Source organism: Rana temporaria, chromosome 9 (genome assembly GCF_905171775.1).
Source record: "Rana temporaria chromosome 9, aRanTem1.1, whole genome shotgun sequence".
Taxonomy (NCBI): Eukaryota; Metazoa; Chordata; class Amphibia; order Anura; family Ranidae; genus Rana; species Rana temporaria.
This window is the reverse complement of record NC_053497.1, coordinates 114120184-114142237: the sequence shown is the minus strand read 5'-3', so window position 1 is coordinate 114142237 and position 22054 is coordinate 114120184. Positions and strand designations below refer to the sequence as shown.

The 22054-nt window shown below is 43.6% G+C and overlaps 1 protein-coding gene across 5 annotated transcripts in view; it reads right to left on the bottom strand.

Annotated features, from left to right (window-relative positions):
• The window catches only part of KCNT1 (potassium sodium-activated channel subfamily T member 1), a 409716-nt gene that overhangs the window by 64922 nt on the left and 322740 nt on the right, over window positions 1–22054 (bottom strand). For all 5 annotated transcript variants that reach the window (XM_040324182.1, XM_040324185.1, XM_040324181.1 and 2 more), the window contains 6 exons: window positions 17647–17811; window positions 16133–16269; window positions 14934–14997; window positions 12995–13103; window positions 12561–12669; window positions 2576–2725 (listed from right to left, as the gene is read on the bottom strand). In XM_040324182.1, the coding sequence (XP_040180116.1) occupies window positions 2576–2725; window positions 12561–12669; window positions 12995–13103; window positions 14934–14997; window positions 16133–16269; window positions 17647–17811 (734 nt within the window). The remainder of the gene's footprint in view (window positions 1–2575; window positions 2726–12560; window positions 12670–12994; window positions 13104–14933; window positions 14998–16132; window positions 16270–17646; window positions 17812–22054) is intronic.

Here is a 22054-nt window from a genome sequence, read left to right as displayed (position 1 = left end):
CGCAATATCACCATGTTAGTATGGTCAAACAGAGGCATTTCACAACCTTGGAAACACACAAGTGATCCCACAAGAACCAAAAAAACTAAAATGAGTAAATATCTAAAATGGCCTTTGGTTCATTGATTTAAAAAAGGTTTTGCTATTGCAAAAAGTTCACCCCACACACATATCTCACAGGCCAATGTACCGCAGCAAGCAATACAATTCTCTCATTTAAAAGACCATACAATTTAGGGAAACAGAAGTTTATTCTCAGGGTAACATAAATCTAGAACATAAATGAACAGGTGATGTATTTTTGTCCACTACTTTTTTTTTTGTAAACGTCATTAAAAATTGTTAAAAAGCTGTTAGCCAGATGGTACCTGGTCCCCACCTGTATTGCCTGTTATGCACTTAGCTGCTCTTACAGATGCTTTCACAGCTGTGTGAACCTTGGCACCCATCGCATATTTGGTGACAATGCCTAGTATCCTCCATGATGTGGACATGATATTTCCAGCTTATTTGTATGCCGCTGCCCAAAGACCCAGAAGTTGCACTTCTTAGCAGTAGATGAGAAATGGTTACTTCCAACCAACCTACATCTCTAACAATTGTCTTTGTGGTTGCAAAGCATGTTATTGGGAGATCTGGAAATCTCCCAGTCAACATTTAAACCAAAGAGCAGCATCACATAGATCAGGGGTGTCAAACTCAATTTCATCGCGGGCCGCATCAGCATTATGACTGTCCTTAAAAGGGCCGTTTGTATCTGTAAGATTAGATGTCCAGCACATCCCCCTCCCCTTACATTAGATATCAAGAGCCACCCCACCATCAGAAGTTGAGTCCCCCCACTCTCTCTTACATCACAGTGCACCCCCTTTCCTTATGCTGCTGCTGGGAAGAAGCTGGATGCATTGCTTTAAAGCAGAAAGTAAGGGTCTGGAGGAGGACCAGAGGAGGGCTGGAGCTCTCCTGGAGCTGCAGGAGAGGTGCGAGGGCCACATGAATTGGCCTGGAGGGCCAGATTCAGCCCGCAGGCTTTGTGTTTGACCCTTGTGACATAGATGGTTTATGACAAGAGGACAGAAACATTTACTGACAACATAGCAAAATTTGATTGTATAATGGCACCCTGGGTGAACAACTTTATACTACCTAATTTTGACCAATGACCCAACTATAAGATCGTCACTAAACATTTGTTGGGCTGCCCTCTCTCTCCTACCAGGATTTATCCCTTCTCCAGCTTCTCCTCTTGATCTCTTTTTGGACCACTATTTTGGGGTTCACTATCTTCTTATTTGTGACCCTCATTCTAACCCCAATATGATTGCACCAATGTCTTATAATGAAACGACTGTAACCTTTGCACTTACACAGTTACATAGTTAGTCTGGTTAAAAAAACAAAAACACAATTATGCAAAACGCTTACAAAGCATTGGTGGACTTTAATATCCTTGTGAATAAAAAAAAATCACAATAAACCTTTAAAAAAATAAAAAAGAAGAATTTCATTCCTGAACTACTGCATTTTCCATAAAGATAACCCCTTCACAACTGCAATCTGTAGAATGATAAGTGTCAGACAGGCTGACCTATGTTAAAAAATTCCAATTTCCAATTAGTAATCCAAAACCAATCAATGTGGTTCCCGATTATGTGAGCAGGCTATAGCTTTCACTTTACATTACAGTGCTTAATACAAAAAAGTAAAAAAAAGTGTTAATTTCAATATAAATATATATATATATACCGTATTTATCGGCGTATATTGCGCACTATTTTCCCCTTAAAATAAGGGTAAAATCGTGGGTGCGCGATATACGCCGATAGCCGCGCTCAGTTTGAAATCCTGCGCCGACATATACCGAGTGCAGTACACTCGGGTACATTCGGCTAGTCTCGGCTTTGCTCGTGCTCACGCATAAACGTCACAGAGCGTGAGCGCGAGCGAAGCCGAGCCTTGCCGAATGTACCAGAGTGTACTGCACTCGGTATATGTCGGCGGAGGCGTTTGAACTGAGCGCGGGAAGCGGGGACTCGACTTGAGTCGCGCGCTGGAGAAGCCGGGAGGACACCATCGAGGCCGCAGACGGATGCCGGACCGGACGATGGACGCTGGGAAGACACCAAAACTGTAAGTAATAAAATCATATAACATTTTTTTTTACAGGAGTTTCGGGGGCAACTTTAGGGGTGCGCGGTATACGCGGGAGCGCGTTATAGCGCGATAAATACGGTATATATATATATATATATATATATATATATATATATATATATATATATATATATATATATATATATATATATATATATACACACACACACACACACACTTCTATATATACACACAAAAAAAACGTTTCTGCACCTTTTTATATTTATAATAGAGTTAAAAAACGGAAACATTTTGATGAACCTTCGTATATACACACACATTTACTTGTTAGGTAGGCATATTAGTTACATTTAAACAATGCATACTCTTGCTGCTCGATTTGGTCATGGCATCTAGAAACTACTGACCTCTGGTAATAAAATGCTTAAACATTGACACCTAAATGGGCAGTGTCTCTTACTTCTTGTGAGCGTGGAAAGCAGCGTAGGTGAAACTCTTTCCTGCGTACTCCATAAAGAACTTGCTGTCTCCCATGCGTATGTGATAGACCTCATTCCCGGAACATCTCCCGTACATCCTTTGCCACTGCTCTGGGGACTGCTGCCCTTCCCTATAGAGAGAAGAAAGAAGGAGTTTAAGATGAAAAATACGTTTTTAAGAATTACTTATGAGGGTTTTCTACAGAAACTGAGCAGATCCTACAAAATCATAATTGGTTTCAGTAAAAATTCCTTCAAGACCTGAAAAGGGGCTACTCTGGGCTATAAAGGTTGACAATCATACAGTCTAAACAAAATAACATTTAAAAATGAATATTTTTGAGGTTTAAATTGACCGGTACATGTGAGCAATTTTGATCCTTGAAAGGAATCTGACTTCAATACTTTATGGGGTTGATTTACTAATGGCAAATAGATTTGTGCACTTTGCAAGGTGCAGTTACTCTAGAGCAGGGATATGCAATTAGCGGACCTTCAGATGTTGCAAAACTATAAGTCCCATCATGCCTCTGCCTCTGGGTGTCATGCTTGTGGCTGTCAGAGTCTTACTATGCCTCATAGGACTTGTAGTTCTGCAACAGCTGGAGGTCTGCTAATTGCATATCCTAGCTCTAGAGCTTAGTAAATGAGCAGAAGCTTTGCGGACTTCCATCATCCAATCATGTGCAAGCAAAAATGCTGTTTTTATTATTTTACTTGCACATGATTGGGTATTTTTTGCAAAGTGAAGCTTAACCTCATTTACTGAGCTCTGGAGCAACTGCAGAGTGCAACCTGTTTGCCTTTAGTAAATCATCCCCTATAAAACACTTACCGAGAAGAAGCAGGCAAGCAAGTGAATTCAGAAAAATGTCACAACTCCTCTATATACTTGTTCTGGGTCAGAGACTCGGAGGACGTTTAAGCTAGAGTTCAGCAACTCAGGCGGTAAGCAGCATCTGCCCCATTATTTCTCTGAGGACAAGTTTCCTTTAAATTCAATAAAACACAGTAAAACAACTATGGCACAAGGATTGAGTGTAGATAAAGAGAATCAAGGACAAAGCCCTTGGGGGTCAGAAGATCATAGAAAGTCTTAAAAGGATCACTAAAGGATTTTTTTTTTTTAAATAACAAACATGTCATACTTACAGTACCTCCACTGTGCAGCTCGTTTTGCACAGAGTGTCCCCGAACCTGGTCTTCTGGGGTCCCTCGGCTGCTGTCTCGGCTCCCCCCACAAGGACTCAACACCTTCATGCTTGCGGGCGCGCTACTGTGACACAGCCGGCGGCCATAGCCGCTCACTGTATCACTCGGCCCAGCCCCCCTGGCAAACCACATCATTGGATGTGATTGACCGCAGCTCGAGCCAATGGCTGCGCTGCTTTCAATCAACCAATGAATGAGCCGGGAAGACGGCCGAGAAGCCTGCTCGTTCGCGGCGCGGGACTTTCGAGGGGTCAGGTAAGTAATCGGGGGGGGGGGGCTGGTGGGGCGCTAATAATCGGATGTTTTTTCACCTTAATGCATAGAATGCATTAAGGGGAAAAAACATTTACCTTTACAACCCCTTTATTGAATAGCCACTGCATGATGATTGTAGCTCCTCCTAAGCTGAGCTTAGATAAACTCTAGGGCAAATATAACAAAAAAAAGAGAGAGAGCACCACATCTAAGAGCCCATTCACACAGGGGCAACATGACTTCTAGCACGACTTTGGGAGGCAACTTGGACACGACTTGAGTATGAATCATCAGGCAACTTACAAGGCAACTTCAAGTCGCCTCCAGGACAGGAGGCTTTCCAGTGGCCAATCAAACAACAATCAGCTCTGTGGGAGGGAGGGGTTTGCCTGAGAAATGTATGTTATCTTCCTGTATTGTTGCAGTGATCCGACTTCTGAGGCGACTTCCATTGAAATCTATGGGTACAAGTTGCCTACAAGTCGCCTAGAAGTCGGATTGAAGTAGTACAGGAACCTTTTCTGAAGTCGGAGCGACTTCAGTAGTGTGTATTAACACCGCTCCCATTCACTTCCATTCATTTTCTTGACCGCGCGACTTGGGGCGACTTGAAGTTGGATCCCAGGTCGCCCCAGTGTGAACCGGCTCTCAGTGCAGCTATTTATTAATAAAACAAAATGCCATAAAAACACATATTGCAGTATCTAGAGAATCTACATGTATATTGTGCATCCGTTTCCATTCAGCAGAGTTCATCAAGGAAGTGGCTGGTAACTACAGCACCCTCTCTCTTCTGTTTGTTCCTTTAAACTCATGTCACACACCACTGATGGCCACAAGGTAAGAGTTAAAGGAGTTGTAAAAGTTTGTTTTTTAATTTTCTAAATAGGTTCCTTTAAGCTAGTGCATTGTTGGTTCACTTACCTTTTCCTTCGAATTCCCTTCTAAATGTTTTTTTTTCTTTGTTTGAATTTCTCACTTCCTGTTTCTCCTCAGTTAACTTCACACCATCATCCGAGCGGTGGTTAGTCAGCCAGAACGGCTTACTGAACAGCTTACGGAGGAGGAAAAGGAAGTGAGAAATTCAGACAAAGAAAACAAAGAAAAAAAAAACATTTAGAAGGGAAATGGAAGGAAAAGGTAAGTGAACCAACAATGCACTAGCTTAACCACTTAACAACCGCCCTATAGACGAAATACGTCTACAAGGCGGTTGCTTAACTCTAGGAGGGCGTCAATGTACGTCCTCCTAGAATCGCGCTCCCGCGCGCCCTGTGGGGCGCGCACACGGGAGTCTCCGTGACCGCCGGGTCCTCCGGACCCGGCTGATCACGGTAAATCGCCGCTGATAGCGGCGGTTTACCATGTGATCGCTCCGTCCAATGACGGAGCGATCACTAGTAAACAAACCGGCGTCATGTGATGACGCCGGTTCCTCCCTCTCCTCTCTGTACCGAACGGTACAGTGTGAGAGAGGAGAGGGGAGAGAGCGGAAGCAGCAGCAGCTGCTGCTGCTGCGGGCTGGATCTGTGACACATGCAGTCACAGATCCAGCCATCCATCCCTCCCTGTGCAATACTCTGCAATGCCCCCATACTCTGCAATGCCCCCATGCTATGCAATGCCCCCATACTCTGAAATGCCCCCATACTCTGCAATGCCCCCATACTCTGCAATGCCCCCATACTCTGCAATGCCCCCATACTCTGCAATGCCCCCATACTCTGCAATGCCCCCATACTCTGCAATGCCCCCATACTCTGCAATGCCCCCATACTCTGCAATGCCCCCATACTCTGCAATGCCCCCATACTCTGCAATGCCCCCATACTCTGCAATGCCCCCATACTCTGCAATGCCCCTATACTCTGCAATGCCCCCATACTCTGCAATACCCCAAAATACTCTGCAATGCCCCCATACTCTGCAATACCCCGCAATACTCCACAATGCCCCGCAATACTCCGCAATGCCCCGCAATACTCCGCAATACCCCGCAATACTCCGCAATACCCCGCAATACCCCGCAATACTCCGCAATACCCCACAATACCCCGCAATACTCCGCAATACCCCGCAATACCCCACAATACCCCACAATACCCCACAATACCCCACAATACCCTGCAATACCCCACAATACTCCGCAATACCCCACAATACTCCGCAATACCCCACAATACCCTGCAACGTCGTCTATGGGGATTTTTAAGTAGCAAAGTCTGGCGCCATTCCACGAACGTGTGCAATTTTGAAGGGTGACATGTTGGGTATCTATTTACTCGGCGTAACTTCATCTTTCACATTTATGCAAAAGAATGAAGAAAAAATACTAAATTTGCCAAATTTTATAACAGAAACAAAGAAAAATTATTTTTTTTTACAGAATTTTCAGTCTTTTTTCTCTTATAGCGCAAAAAATAAAAAACCCAACGGTGATTAAATACCACCAAAAAAAAGCTCTATTTGTGTGAAAAAAAGGACGAAAATTTCATTTGGGTACAGTGTTGTATGACTGAGTAATTGTCATTCAAATTGTGAGAGCACCGAAAGCTGAAAATTGGTCTGGTTATTAAGTGGGTTTACGTGCCCAGTGGTCAAGTGGTTAAAGGAACCTATTTAGAAAATAAAATATGAACCTTTACAACCCCTTTAAATTGCTGCAGCTAAATACCAACAACTCATCAAAACTTTCCAAGAAATGACAAACAGTTGCTGAACAATCTCCTGTTCCCTAAATTCCCATCACATACATGACTGCACATATGTGATTAAGTATTTATGGGTGCTGTAGCAGAAGCTTGAACTCAATTTAGGGTAAAATATGTGAAATACTCAGCTGCAGAATTCCAGGTCAGTTGCGGTGGGCTGGCTAGACTGGAAGGGATCATACGATCTGTGCAGCGATCCAGGAAATGAATATCCGCGTATGTAATATTTAGAGATCAGTGTATGCAATATTGATCAGGGAAGCCTCGGCTGCTCAAGCTCAAAAACACACAAAACATTCTCATCAAACACAAACTTTTTTTTTTTTTTGAGCATTCCAGATTATACCTTGACTGTTACTAAAAAACTTTTATCAAAACTCAATGATTACATTCTCCCTACATAGGCATAGGTGTGTGCAGGCAGTGTGCTGTGTGTGCCTGGCCACACCCTAATCATCCTATGCAGTGCAGATTCCCCCTTCTGATATTTCACCAAAGCCCTTTCAAAAAAAAAATTAAAACATAAATGAAAAACTACAGACACTGTCCACTGCCCTACTGACACCAATCTCTTCCCTACTGACACGTCCACTGCTCTACTGACACCATCCACGTTTTAATACATTTAACATTTTTTCTATACATACACACACTCACGTGTGTTTGAGCTTTGGGGTGCACACCCTAATGCAATAGGCTGCGCACACCTATGCACATAGGGTTAATGACGATATAAATCTAACCATTAAATTCAATCTGATCACTACACCTTAACAACATATACAGCATATACATTACAACTGTCCCCCTCCAAAGAACTAGCTCATCATTAACTTTCCTCAACATCTTTAACATGTTCAGCTGATTACCCAGATAAAGCGGAGGTCCGGGAAAAAAAAATATTTAAAAGCCAGCAGCTACATATACTGCAGCTGTTGGCTTTTAATAAATGGACACTTACCTGTCCAGCTGTCCCTCGATGTCGGCACCGCAGCTGATGTTTCCATTGCGGGTAAGGGAACCCGGCAGTGTAGCCTTTCGGCTTCCTGTCGTAAACCTTACTGCGCATGCGCAAGGCCCTGCTCCTCTCTCCTATTAGCCTGGCGGCCAGGGGAAGAGGAGAAGGGAGCCCCGCAGTGACATCACTGCCGCGTCATGGCCATGGCCGGACTCCCGGAAGTGGGAAAGGATACCTGTCAAAGACAGGTATCCTCTCCCCCCCCCCGAAAGGTGCCAATTGTGGGTGGAGCTCACACCTTAGGAAACTAACCACCAGGACCACATTTTCAAAAACTTTTTATAGTTTCTCCTATATTTATACGCTATTTTACATTAAAGGGGTTGTAAAGGTGTCATGCTTGCCTTCTCCTTTGGACTACAAGAGAGTCAAGACGGCAACTAACACACAGCTCCTTTCTCTATCTGCAACGTAGAGAGCGTCCTGACTCTCCTGTAGTCCAAGGGAGGGGGCGAGCATGACACTCCACACCAGGGAGAAAGCCTTGCATTACTGTGTGTAGTTACAGACAGAAGAACAGGAAGTGAGGATTTCTCAGAAGAAATAAGGACATTTAAAAGCAAAATCGAAGGATAAGGTAAGTGAAGGAGGACTGCACTAAGGTAAAGGAAGCTATTTAGGGAAAAAAATTGTACCTTTACAACCCCTTTAAGGTTAATCGCTTTGGACCATTGCACTATTGTTGGTGGAGAGTTTGATTTTCATTTTTGTAATATGAGTTTACGGGGTATATACATAGGGCCTAATCCTCAAAAACCCGGCGCAACGTAACTTTTTCCATTTAAGTTACACCGCCGCAAAATCTCTAACTAAGTGCCCGATCCACAAAGCACTTACCTAGAAATTTTGAGCGGTGTAACTTAAATCGGGCCGGCGCAAGGCGTTCCTCTTCTCCAGGGGGCGATTCCCATTTAAATAAGGCGCGCTCCCGCGCCGGCCGTACTGCACATGCTTGTGACGTCATTTTCCCGATGTGCATAGCGCGAAATTGCGTTACGTCGGGCTTTGTGGATTGCGACGGGACAATAAAGTTGCGTCGGGTAAAAAAAAAGATACGGCGCCAAAAAATAAATTTAAAATTTAAAAAAAATCGCGTCGCGAGCAACAAAGGTCTGTTTTTACAAGGTGTAAACAGTTTAATTTTAATACTACCATCTTGTATTTTAATACCAGCTGTCCTTTGTAGGGAATATGTCCCTACAAATATGTCCCCCAATATGTCCCTGCTTAAAGTATCTTATAGTTTCTGCCATGGTTAAAATTGAAGATGGAGTATATTTTAGTAGAAAAGTTGTGGCCTGACTGCAGAGCGTGCCGTAATTGTAGATATTGAAAAAATAAGTTATTAGACAAATGATATTTCTCTGCCAGTTTATCAAATGTTGTCAAAAAGTTGAAGAAGTAACACAATACCAGCTCTTTTCCATGAGTCAAAATTTGAGTATTTTTCCATATAGGCATATATTGGTTATATCCCTCATGAAGTTTCTTGTTGAACCATAGTCCAAATTCGGCAGTTGGGAAAATATAATTTGCTGTATAGTGTCCTCTCGATTTATACGATTCCAATCATATAGTTGCTGAAGTTGTGATGCCAGATAATACATGTGATTAAGCATATATGGGCGCTGTAGCAGAAGCTTGAACTCAATTCAGGGTAAAATATGCATAATACTCAGCCGCAGAATTCCAGGTCAGTTGCGGTGGGCTGGCTAGACTGGAAGGGATCAAATGAGCTGTTTGGAGATCCAGGAAATGAATATCCGCATATGTAATATTTAGAGATCAGTGTATGCAATATTGATCAGGGAGGCCTCAGCTGCTCATAGCTAAACTTTGACAGTATTTCACATGTGGGGGCCAAGAAGCACACATAGAGGGTATCTAAACCCTGCAGCTTACCAATTCTTGTTGACTACATTCATTTTCAGTTTTTCTCTGTTACTTTTCAATTTTTTTCCATGGACAAGGCTGTGGCAGTTACAAGGATGAGATAAACCATTTAGCACTGATCTGGAGTGCATACAATGATCAGCTTTTATTCATTTATGTAAAACCTTTTTGCGCTATAAATGATTTTTTTTATATTTCTTCACAAAATTTATACTGCTACATATTTTTGGTAAAAATAACCCAAATAAGTGTATATTATTTGATCTTTGTGAAAGTTATAGAGTGCCAATCTCTGAAAATGTATCACACCTGATCACACCTAATGTACTGACAGCCTATCTCATTTCTTGAGACAGTAACAAGCCAGAAAAGTACAAATACCCCCAAATGAACCCATTTGGCAAAGTAGACAGTCCAATGTATTTAGTAAGAGGCATGGTTAGTTTTTTGAAGTTGTAATTTTTTCACACACTTCTTTGCAAAATTAAGATTTTGTTTGTTTCCACAAAATTGTCATAATAACAAGTTTCTCACACACAGGATATGCATACCACAAATTACACATCAAAACACATTCTGCTATGCCTCCTGAGTATGGTGATACCACATGTGTGAGATTTTTTCACAGCCAGGCCACATACAGAGGCCCAACATGCAAGGAGCACCGTCAGCTGTTCTAGGGACATAAATTACACATTTCATGACTACTTTTTACACTTTTGAAGGCCCTGGAGCACCAGGACAATTGAAATGCCCAAAAAATGACCCCATTTTGGAAAGTAAACACCCCAATGTATACTCTATGAGGCATAATGAGTCTTTTTAACATGTGATTTTTTTCCAAAAGTTTTTGGAAAATGTGGAAAGAAAATGAAAACATATTTTTTTACACAAAGTTGTCCATATATAAGATATTTCTAACACATAGCATGTACATAGCAAAAAATTACTCCCCAAAATATATTCTGCCACTCCTCCTGAGTAAGGCGATACCACATGTGTGAGACGTTTACTCAGCCTGGCCACATACAGAGGCTCAACATGCAGGGAGCACCTTCAGGGATTCTAGGAGCATAACTTACACATCTAATTTGACTACCTATTACACTTTTGTGAGACACTGATGGGCACTGTAGTGGTATGGATGTGGCATGGATGAGAACCAATGTGGCACGGAGAAGTATGGCTGTGGCATTAGTGAGCACTGATGTTTCACGGATGATCACTGATATGGCACTATGAGCACTGACGTGGCATGGATGAGGCACGGATAAGCACAGATGTGGCTTGGATGAGCACTGATGTGGCATGAATGAGCATAAATGAGGCATGAATGAGCCATGGATGGGCATGGCTGAGCCATTGATGGGACGGCTGAGCCATGGATGGGCACAGATGAGCCATGGATGAGCACAGAAGGGGGTGGATTAGCATGGATGAGCATGGCTTGGTATGGATGAGCATGGATGGATAAGACATGAATGGGCACAGATCAGCACTGTGGGTACTTTAGATCCAGCCCACAGCACTGCTGCACATGGCTCCTTCCTCTCCTACTGTACTGATCGGTGCGAGGAGAGGGGAGGTGCTGAACCGAACACGTTCCGGTCTGTTGACAACTGATCGCTCCGTCATTGGATTGAGCAATCATGTGGTAAAGGGCCTCTGTCATTGGCCCTTTACCCTGTTCCGTGATGCGTCGGATCCAGAGGAGATTCCCGGGTGTGCGCAGGAGTGTGATTCTGGGAGGAAGTCATATGACGGCCTCTCAGAGTTATCTGACTGTGCTGTAGCTGTCATTCGGCTATGGCCCGATCGGCAACTGGTTAAAAATGTAAAATAAAGATTGCGTAGAAAAAAAAAACTGTCTCTCTATCTGTCCTGCTAATTGTACTTTCATATTGTTCAAAATAACTTACAAGCTGTCTGTACAGTCCTATGTATAAAGCTTCTCCAAAGAACTAGAAAGGTAAGACTTTTATTTATATATTTTGTTTTATTAAGTTAGTTATTTTCTATTATTTTTCATTTGTTAGTTATTTTGGGTATGCTGTGTAAATGGGAACACATAACAAACATATAGTAGAGCTTTCTCAAATTTGACTGCAAAAAATGAAAATACACTTCTTAAGGCACAGGGCGAGTGTTAAAATAGAAGTCCACCCTAATGCCCTGTACACACAAAAATACGTTTTTCCCGAAGGATTCCTCTCAAGCCTGCCTTGCATACACACGTTTAGGCCAAATACCGCCCGTCCAAAGCGCGGTGATGTACACCACGTACCGTGGGACTATAAAGGGGAAATTCCATTAAAATGGCGCCAACCTTTGGGCTGCTTTTGCTGATCCTCGTGTTCATAAAAGTTTGGTGAGAGACGATTCACGGTTTTCAACCTCGTTCTTTTCAGTCCGTTACAGCGTTGACGAATGTGCCATCTCAATTCCGAATGCTAGTTTTACCAGAACGAGCGCTCCCGTCTCATACTTGATTCTGAGGATGCGTGTTTTTTTCCCCTCGGAAAAGCATACACACAACCGGTTTTACCAATGGCAAAAAGTCCGCCGGGAATCCCGGCTGGAAAAAAGAAAACGTTCTATTTTTTTCCTGCAGTTTTCCTGTCAAAAGAACTGCAATGGAGCATACACACGGCCGGGATTCCAGGCCAAAAGCTCTGCCGGGAAAACTGGTCGTGTGTACGAGGCATAACACTAAAATCTCTAAATCTAAAGAGCTTGGCACCAATAACGTATAGCACTGAGCTGTTGGAGTTGTAAAATAACATACCTCACAAGGACTGATGTGAATAGTTCAATTCGTTCTATAGTATGAGTAGAAAGTGTCAGAGCAGTACAAATTAGTAATAAATGTAAACTTACTGCCCCCTGGAGGTGTGAACAAGTAGCGTGATGAGAGTTGAGGTAGCAGGACACACACAGTTCAGTGCCAGCATGGCATATTTAAACTCCTCCTCACATACCACATGATCTGGAAATAAAGGGTAAAATTATCAGCCACATTAAAATAGCTATTATCAATCAATCTATCTGAAAATTAGGATAACTTTGAGCATTTGTCCTTACCTATTTTAAGAGAAAAATATTAAAATCTTCTCCATGGTATAAAAAAAAATTCATCTATCAGGTTTTATGGCTTCAGCAGGAGAGCAGACCAGGAAATTGCTCATATTTTGGTGATCACACGCTCCTCTAAACGATCCTTTCCCACAAGTCAAAAATATCTGCCTTGGTAACGTGACCACCCATATCACACATGAACTAATGGACCAGCAGTTTTGGCCATTTGAACTTACCTGCAAACTTGACATGAAATTTGTTCTCAGGCTTCAAAATCTGGACATACAGAGGACAGTTAGGAGCGAAATCTTTCACGGCCCAGGCTCTCAAGATGGTCTGATGGTCCTAAGAATGAACATTAGAACAAGCCCTTAGGCTCACCATACATGTTTCAATCTGACTGTACTATCTCTGTATAATCAACTTTAGATTGAGCAAAACTACTGTATGCAATATAAGGACCTATCTAAACAATCTAATCAATTTGTATCCATTCAGGCATACTTTTTGGAAGATCTGAAGGAGATGACTCACAGTTCTGATGGAAGCTGTGGCTATGCCTGGTAGAATGGATGTCTGCCTCCGTATGCTGGTAACCCTGGGAGCGGGCAGACGGCCCGAAAGATGTGAGCTCTGTCACCAGGGCTTGTGAAGGCTCCGATTGGCTGATCACTCGCCCATGTGGAGTCATCAGGCAAACCAGAAGCTGAACCCCCCGCTCCCAGGGTTACCAGCATACAGAGGCAGCCATCCATTTTACCAGCCCCAGCTTCCATCAGAACTGGGAGTCACAGCTTAATCACTCCATCTATTTGCTGGACTATCGTTTTTGTATCATGGGTTAATTTTCTTCATTTTATTCCAAGTATCTATTAAAGTTTTTACCATCATTTCCTAAAAGAACTTCTTGTTATGTCGAGTCTATACACCGGATCAGCGCTGCCTCAACTGTGTTGTTCATCTTTTTGGTGTACATATACTAAATTGACAAGAGCTGATTTTAGAGTTTTTATGTTATTAAATAATCAGCTTTAACTTTCGCTTAAAGCTGAATACAGATACATTAGTCATATGTACCGTATTTATCGGGGTATTGCGACGAGAGGAGCCGAGCCCGCCCGACTATACCCGAGTGTACTGCGCTCAGTATATGCCGGCGCAGTGGTTCAAACTCAGCGCGGGAAGCGGGGATCGATGGCCGCAGAAGGACGCCGGACCCAACGAGGCCGCCGATGGACGCCGCAAGACACCAAAACTGTAAGTACTAAAATGTTTTTTTTTTACAGGAATGCGGGTCCACATTAGGGGTGCGCGCTATACGCCCCCTCCCTTGGACTACAGGAGAGTCAGGACGCTCTCTACGTTGCAGATAGAGAAAGGAGCTGTGTGTCAGTGGGCGTCCTGACTCTCCTGTAGCCCAAGGGAGGGGCAAGCACGACACTCCACACCAGGGAGAAAGCCTTGCATTACTGTGTGGAGTTACAGACAGAAGAACAGGAAGTGAGGATTTCTCAGAAGAAATAAGGACATTTAAAAGCAAAATTGAAGGATGAGGTGAGTGAAGGAGGACTGCACTAAGGTAAAGGAAGCTATCTAGGAAAAAAAATGGTACCTTTACAACCCCTTTAAGGCTGGTTATGGGTAGATAATGCGGTTCCAGTATTTCAGCATATACTGGAACTTAAAAGGTGAACCTATACTGTATGCTACATTTAGAAAACTGACATCTATATGTTGGCTTGTTTCTCAAAAATACAGCAAACCAAGATTTGTAGAAAAGACAGATGAAAATCTATACAATCTTTACGAAGGTAATGAAACTTGGCTGACAGATCTACCCATGAAAAAAAACAAAAAACTTGATAACACTATTTAATTCAAAGGAAGACAAAACATTTTCTAAAGCTTGGTTCTATTTGCTTTAACAGGGGAAAAAGTCCTTCTGGATCCCCAAAGGCATTGTTAGAAATTCCCAGATCAACAATCTACATTGTGTTTTCACAACTGTAAAAAGCGCAATATCTGGTATATTTAGGAAAGAATCCAACCCATCTTAGAAACATCCAGTCCTAGCCGCTGGAATCAATTTCTGCGGAAGCCTATTCCTCATTTTCACATCCCTTCTAGCTGTGAAAATAATGTGCGGGTGGGGGTGGGGAGGGATTCTAAACTTACAGCGGCAGTACGGTCCACTTCGTTCCGGCTACTCAGAATGAAACAGGCTTCTGCGTCATCCATCCTGCGTTAAAGAACATTATTTCTATCGGGGCTGTAAACCATCACAATATACATCAAAACAATATAACAGACATTGATCAATATTAAATAACCATCAAAAAAATAGCAGCAAGCTGGGAATTTTCAGACTCTACATCATGGGTCTTCAAACTACGGCCCTCCAGGTGTTCAGGAACTACAACTCCCGTCATGCCTAGTCATGTCTGTGAATGTCAGAGTTTTGCAATGCCTCATGGGATTTGTAGTTCCGCAACAGCTGGAGGGCCGCAGTTTGAGGATCCCTGCTCTACATCAGGGGTCTCAAACTGTCCGCGAAAACTACAAGTCCCATGAGGCATTGCAAGGCTGACAATTACAAGCATGAGTCCCACAGGCAGAGGCATGATGGGACTTGTAGTTTCGCAACAGCTGGAGGGCCACCAGTTTGAGACCCATGCTCTACATGGACTGTTTTCACAAATGTTTATTACAAAGTTATTAATGCTGATGTGTTTGAAACATTTTAGTAAACAGTCTCAAAAGAAAGTATAATTTTTGTCAGGAACCAAAAATCGAAGAAAAGTATGGGTTTTTATAGGAATTTATTGAACTAAAATGTTGAAATAAAAATAAATACAATAAATTGTAAATATTGAATCATTTGAATGTATTTTAAAGCCCCCCCCCTCTAGTTTAACTGATGAGCTTATCACTCTGTTCTCTCCTTCTGCCAGCATGTTCCTTGCCAGCGCATGTGCATGAAGCAGCGTCTGACTGGCTCCTAGTATACACTCTGGACAAAGGAGCAACAGAGACACCTTTGGGCAGCAGCACTGTATTCTGGGGGTAGGGGAGTGTTAGATGTACTATCACATTTATATACACCAACAAATTGAAGCCAAGCTCCAAAAAATAACAGAATACTGTCTGGATCACCAAGTGAAAGCCCAAAAAAGAAAATGAATGCAGTTATCACATCTAAGATTTGGTATACTGCAATGTAATAAATATTAGTTCTTTGGGGTTAACACTGCTTTGAACTTTCTAGATATGTAGCAGTTTGTCTAGGTTCTGAACGCAATATTAGCAAAAAATTCCATCTGATTGGTGGTCTGTGGCCACACCCTCGTGCCCTGTAAACTCCAGGTCGTACTTACTTTGCCCTCATGAGGTCCTGATCTTTTAGTGCCGACCCTTGAAGGTAGATAACACGCTGAGACCACAATGGTATCTGGAGTACTCGCCGAACCTGAAGATCCATCTCCGTTGGGCAGAGAATAACAACATAATAATCCTGAAAAAGGAGATGTAAATGACAAACAGAAAACAAAATTAAATAAATGGTATCTACAGCCTACGTCACTAGAGAGGTGAGCTGGCCATATACAACGTTTTTTATAAATTATCTTCCCATGTTGGCAACAGCTGTTGGTGTGCCCATTTCCTCCTCAAGGCTTCTCCCCTTGACCCATATCATTTTCATTTTAGAGTTTTTGTAATCAAATAATTGGTTATTTTTAATGGGTTACATTATGATTCTTTGAAGGTCAATCCACCTACATGGATATTGTGTTTGGTGGTTGGTGGATTAAACCACTTCAAAGCTAATTACCGTATATACTCGAGTATAAGCTGACCCGAATAAAAGCAGAGGCACCTAATTTTACCACAAAAAAAATGGGAAAACGTATTGACTTGCGTATAAGCCTAGGGAGTCCATCTGCATGCCTCACTGTGTCCATGTGTATGCCTCACTGTGTCCATGTGTATGCCTCACTGTGTCCATGTGCATGCCTTACTGTGTCTTGCCTCACTGTGCCCATGTGCATGCCTCACTGTGTCCATACCTCACTGTGCCCATGTCTCGCTGTGTCCATGTGCATACCTCACTGTGTCCATGCCTCACTGTGCCCATGTGCATGCCTCACTGTGTCCATGCCTCACTGTGCCCATGTGCACGCCTCACTGTGACCATGCCTCACTGTGCCCATGCCTCACCGTGTCCATGACTAGACTGGCGTTATAACATGGGAGTCTATGGAAGGGGTGCCCGGATTGGAAAAATCGGTGCTCCCCGGCCGTAGGTCCCCTGGACAACAAACTTTGCACATTTGTAGAGGAAGAGTGGGGCCACATGTGTACCCGGTACAGAGTCCCCAAAGTCCGGGAGATCAGGTGCAAAATGGTGACTCAAGTATAAGCCGAGGGGGGTATTTTCAGCACAAAAAAATGTGCTGAAAAACTTGGCTTATACTCGAGTATATATGGTATATCTCTAAAGGGAATCTACTGATCAGATGTCTGCACTGAGTTCCTGGGTCAGCACACCCGCTATGGTCATTATAATGGAGTTCCACTATACCTGGTAAATGTTTTACTTACTTTACATTGTGGAGAATGTAAAAGGAAAGGATTAAACACACAGGAACAGTGTCAGCAATTACAGCAAGGAGATCTCGCTGTTGGAAGATCCAAGACATACAAGAAGCCAGGGGCTGACTCGACTCATTGGGCTCTACCTATAACTAAAACACTTTTGGGTGGACTATCCATTTAATCCAGCATAAATGAAAGAAACAAAATGCTAATTTATTACAACAGGACTGTCACCCTGGCTTAGTATTAGTAGGTTATTAGCTCTCTTTCACAGTGCAGAGGCCAGCCGTGGTACCTGAAGCCGTGGGTGAGCATAGAACTCATTCAGAAAGTCCATCAGAAGGTCAATCTTCAGGGAGCTGACACAGAGGACTACGTGTTTCTCAGTCTGCGCTCTGTGACGGCTGTAGTTCCCCCCCGATTTTTGGCGCTCCATCCAAAGATAGACTAACTCCTCAAACTGTCAGAAAAGAAAAATCAAAATAACAAGCAAATAAGTAAAAAAAATGCATTTATAGGCTTTTTCGGCAAGAAAAAAACAGCAGTGGATTCTTGCTTCTTCCTGACAATTTTTTTTAAGGGTAAAACTAAAACTGATATCTCAGATGTGGGTGAACTACAATGGCTTGAATCACCCTAAGAATCACTTGAGGAGACCTTTCACTGCGACATAGCAAACTAAACAAAAAAACAGGCAGGGTTTTCATGACAGAGGAGATCCTAATGTTTTTTCTGTCATGAATCCTTCCCCGTGCCCATCAGCGGTAATGTATACTGAGCTGTGCATGCACAGCTCAGAGTACTTTTATTGCACCTGCTCTGTGTTTTGATAAAGTGATTCCTGTATTCATGTGCGGGATGACATCATTGCAGCTCAGCCAGTCAAGTGGCTTAACAGAGCAAACCCAAAAGGAAGAACGGGAGAAGATGTTGACAGCTGACAGCGCATTGGTGGAGGGCATCCTTTGACCGTTAAGGCCCCTTTCACACGGGCGGACCGTTTAGGGTCCGTGATGCTTTGGGAGCCTGTGATCCTGGTTTGTCTAGGTTGGAGCGCAGCGTGCCGTCGGGTTGGCCGTGCTCTTGTGTGTTCCGGCGTGAAGAACGTCATTACCCCGTTGGTTGTGGTTGGAACGCGGCGCACCACTTCCCGGTGCGCCGAGATCACGTGACGACGGCCGCGCTCCAATGTGACACACCATGGCCTGTATTGATGACGTGTGGGGACTGGATTTGTCCGTCCCGGGTCGTCAGTTGTCGCCATACGAGGATACAGTGAGCGGTGGGCTCAATCTTCCACACAGGTTTGCCCCCTTGCCATGTACTGCTGTTTTTATAATGTGTACCCTCCGAATTCTGGTAAACAATTATTGCTGTTTTTTTCCAGAAGGAGGCTTGAAGGGCAGGATGTACATTTTTGGTAATAACCCGGAAGTAGTCACTTATTGGTTGGACACTCCCCCCCGGGGATTTCTCTGCCAGGTCACATTATGTACATATTTGTGGAGGGCAGCAGTGAGGGTACACCCCAGACGATGCATGAGACTGCGAAACGCGTCGGGTACCCCACTGCTGCCGCTTTTTATCTGATCAGCCTTTATTCTACTATTTAATGTAAGTGTTTCAACCTACATTAAAATACAGTTCATATACAGGATTACGCTCTTTTTCCTCTTCTGGATATTCCTCTTTTGACTACTATTGGATCACTTCACTATATACATCAAACCATCCACCTTTGGCTACACCATTTGGAGATTTGGAGGTTGTTTTATGAGCTGCAGCATTGATCGATCCATGCACCTATATCACGCTAGATTGACCCTCTCGAACGTATGTTCCTCAGGGTTCAATCTCTCCGGTAAGCCTCCTTTGAGTTGGTGACGGCTTCTTCTCACTTTGGTTCAATTTATGCATTGAATTTTTGGAGCACCATCACTTGATCATTTATTTTGGACTGTCACTTATTTTATATAGACTGTGGCCCGGATTCCCATACATCGGCGCATATTTATGCGAGCGTAGCATATCTAATATACACTACACCGACGCAGCGCACAGAGGCAAGCACTGGATTCACAAAAGCACTCGCTTTAAAAGATACGCTGGGTTTCCTTGGCGTAAGCCAGCATAGGTGGAAGTGGGCGTGAGCCATGCTAATGAGGCGTGACCCCATGCAAATGATGGGCCAAGCGCCATAGAAGTACTTAAAATGAACGGCGCATGCGCCATCCCGTGGCCGCATCCCAGTGCGCATGCTCAGAATCACGTCGAAACAACTGCCTAAGATACGTCGAATCACTGCCTACGACGTGAACGTAACCTACGCCTAGTCATATTCACGTACAACGTAAACGACAAAAGATACAACGGCTTGTGTTCCCTGGTCCATACCTTTGCATGAGTTGCGCCTCCTATATGAGGAATAACTTTACGCCGGACGTACGACTTACGCAAACTGCGTATATTATGCGCCGGGCGCAAGTACGTTCGTGAATCGGCGCATCTCCCTCATTTGCATATGTGCATAGAAAATCAATGGGAGCGGCAAATGCGCCCAGCGTAAATATGCGCCCACGATACGACGGCGTAGGCAAGTTACGTCGGTCGTAGGAAGTCTATTTTTAGACGTTTCTCAGTTTGTGGGCACGGCGAATAGATACGACGGCGCATAGTTAGACTTACGCGGCGTATCTCGAGATACGTCGGTGTAAGTGCCTTGTGAATCCAGGCCTGCGTTTGCACTTTTCCACAGATTTACAATGTATAATATATACTATTCAGGGCTCAAGTCCTGCGGGAACGCGTGGGAACGGAGTTCCTGCACTTTTTTCACAGCAGGAACTCAGTTCCCTTTGCAGGACTAGAGCAGCCGAGAGAAGCCAAGACGCCCAAGCCAATCCTTTACTAAGCGGCGCTGCCCAGCTCGAATCACTATCAGGGGGCAGGCGAACCTTAGTAATCCTTTATGTTACTGGCCGCTTCCTGTATATGGATTCATCGGGTAGTTGCGGGTATTCTGTCACTTCCTCGATGCCGCAATGTCTCCTGGGAGCTTTTGTCATTGTTCCCAGGAGACATTGCAGAGGTCTGCCGCGAGTTATCGTGGGATTTAGAAAGAACTTGCTTAAAGGAAGTGACGGAATACCCGCACACAACCCGATGAATCCATATACAGGAAGCGGCCAGTAACGTAAAGATTACTAAGGTACAGTGGATCGAAAAAAAACATGCGGTTTAGTAATTATGCATATGAGCGTACCATTTTTATTTATTTTTTTGTGGGGGAGTGGATCTTGGGTGGGAGTTCCCACACTTTTTTCCCCAGGACTTGACCCCTGATACTATTCATGTAGTATATTCATCCATTATCTAGCGCTACATTTTTGTTTGTATTGTCTATTCATCCACTTGTCTTTGGTTTTGTAGCTGCTCATCTTTGATAGACAGCGCGGAATATTTTGCTTTTTGTTTCCGGACCGTTTAGGTCCGCCTGTCAGTTTTTTAGGAGGACCTGAATGGGCGCTTCGTGCACCTCTATGAAGCGACGGATATCAGATGCGACATGTCCGCTGACATCCGACCCGCTCCGATCCGCCAAAGTATGACGGATGGAAACCCTATTTTCTGGCGGATCAGATTGGATGAAAACAGCCTCTACGGTCCGTCTTCATCCGATCCCCCATAGATGAGAGCGGCGCTGTGTGCAGAGACAGACCTGTCATCTGCCTGCTCAGCGGGGATCGATGGAGCGATCCCTGCTGAGCAAAGTGGAGCCCGCACACGGACACGTCCGTGTGAAAGGGTCCTATATCTGTCATAATTTGCTAGTGTGCAGTGAAACTAACCCCTTATGCCATAAACTTACAGGCCTATTAAAACAATTATAATATCAGTGGAATTTAATACCACTCTAAGTTTCTGCACTTATAACAATATATGGAGCTCTTAGAAAAGATCAGTTAGATGAATTAATAATATTAAAGACCTTCCACTACCCAAATAAAAAAAATCTGCCTCCAGTTCAGTTAAAGCAGAGTTCCCCCCAAAAATGAAACTTCCACTTTAAGTGCAGATGACCCCCTGACATACCACATTTTTGGGGGGGGGGGGTGGATACCGTCTTTTTAGATTCCCACATCCTCCCGGGGCTCAGCAGTGCCAGAAGAAAGTTCACCTCTCCCCCTTCCTCCGTGCAATCTTCTAGGACACATGCATCACAGGTCCCAGAAGATTACCCGGCCAATCACAGTGCGCAGTCAGATATGCAAGCGTCATGGAGAGGAGGGGGAGAGTAGCGGGGCTTCGTACGCCTGCACCGCACTTTTTGTAGCTGCTGACTTTTATATGGGTGGAACTCCGCTTTAAGGGAGGTATTTAGGCAGCTTATAGATAAAGGATACCACAGAGGGCACTTGTTCATTGCCAAGTGAGATGCTAATGTACCAGCTTAGATGGCATAGGATAATAGAACAGTGAAAACTGTTGTTATTTTGCCTATGCAGTGTGAATCACAAGCCTGGCTAAACAGAAATACAAATTTTGGCATGTAAGATAGGTCTCCTATTATGTGGTGTATTCAGAGGTTTGCCTATAGTTTCATTTTTAAACCGCAAGCAAAACACAGACTTGAAATAAATTGAATAATATTTTTTTTTTATGGCACTAAGTCCATTTACTTGAGTGTATTTGTTTCAAGTGGT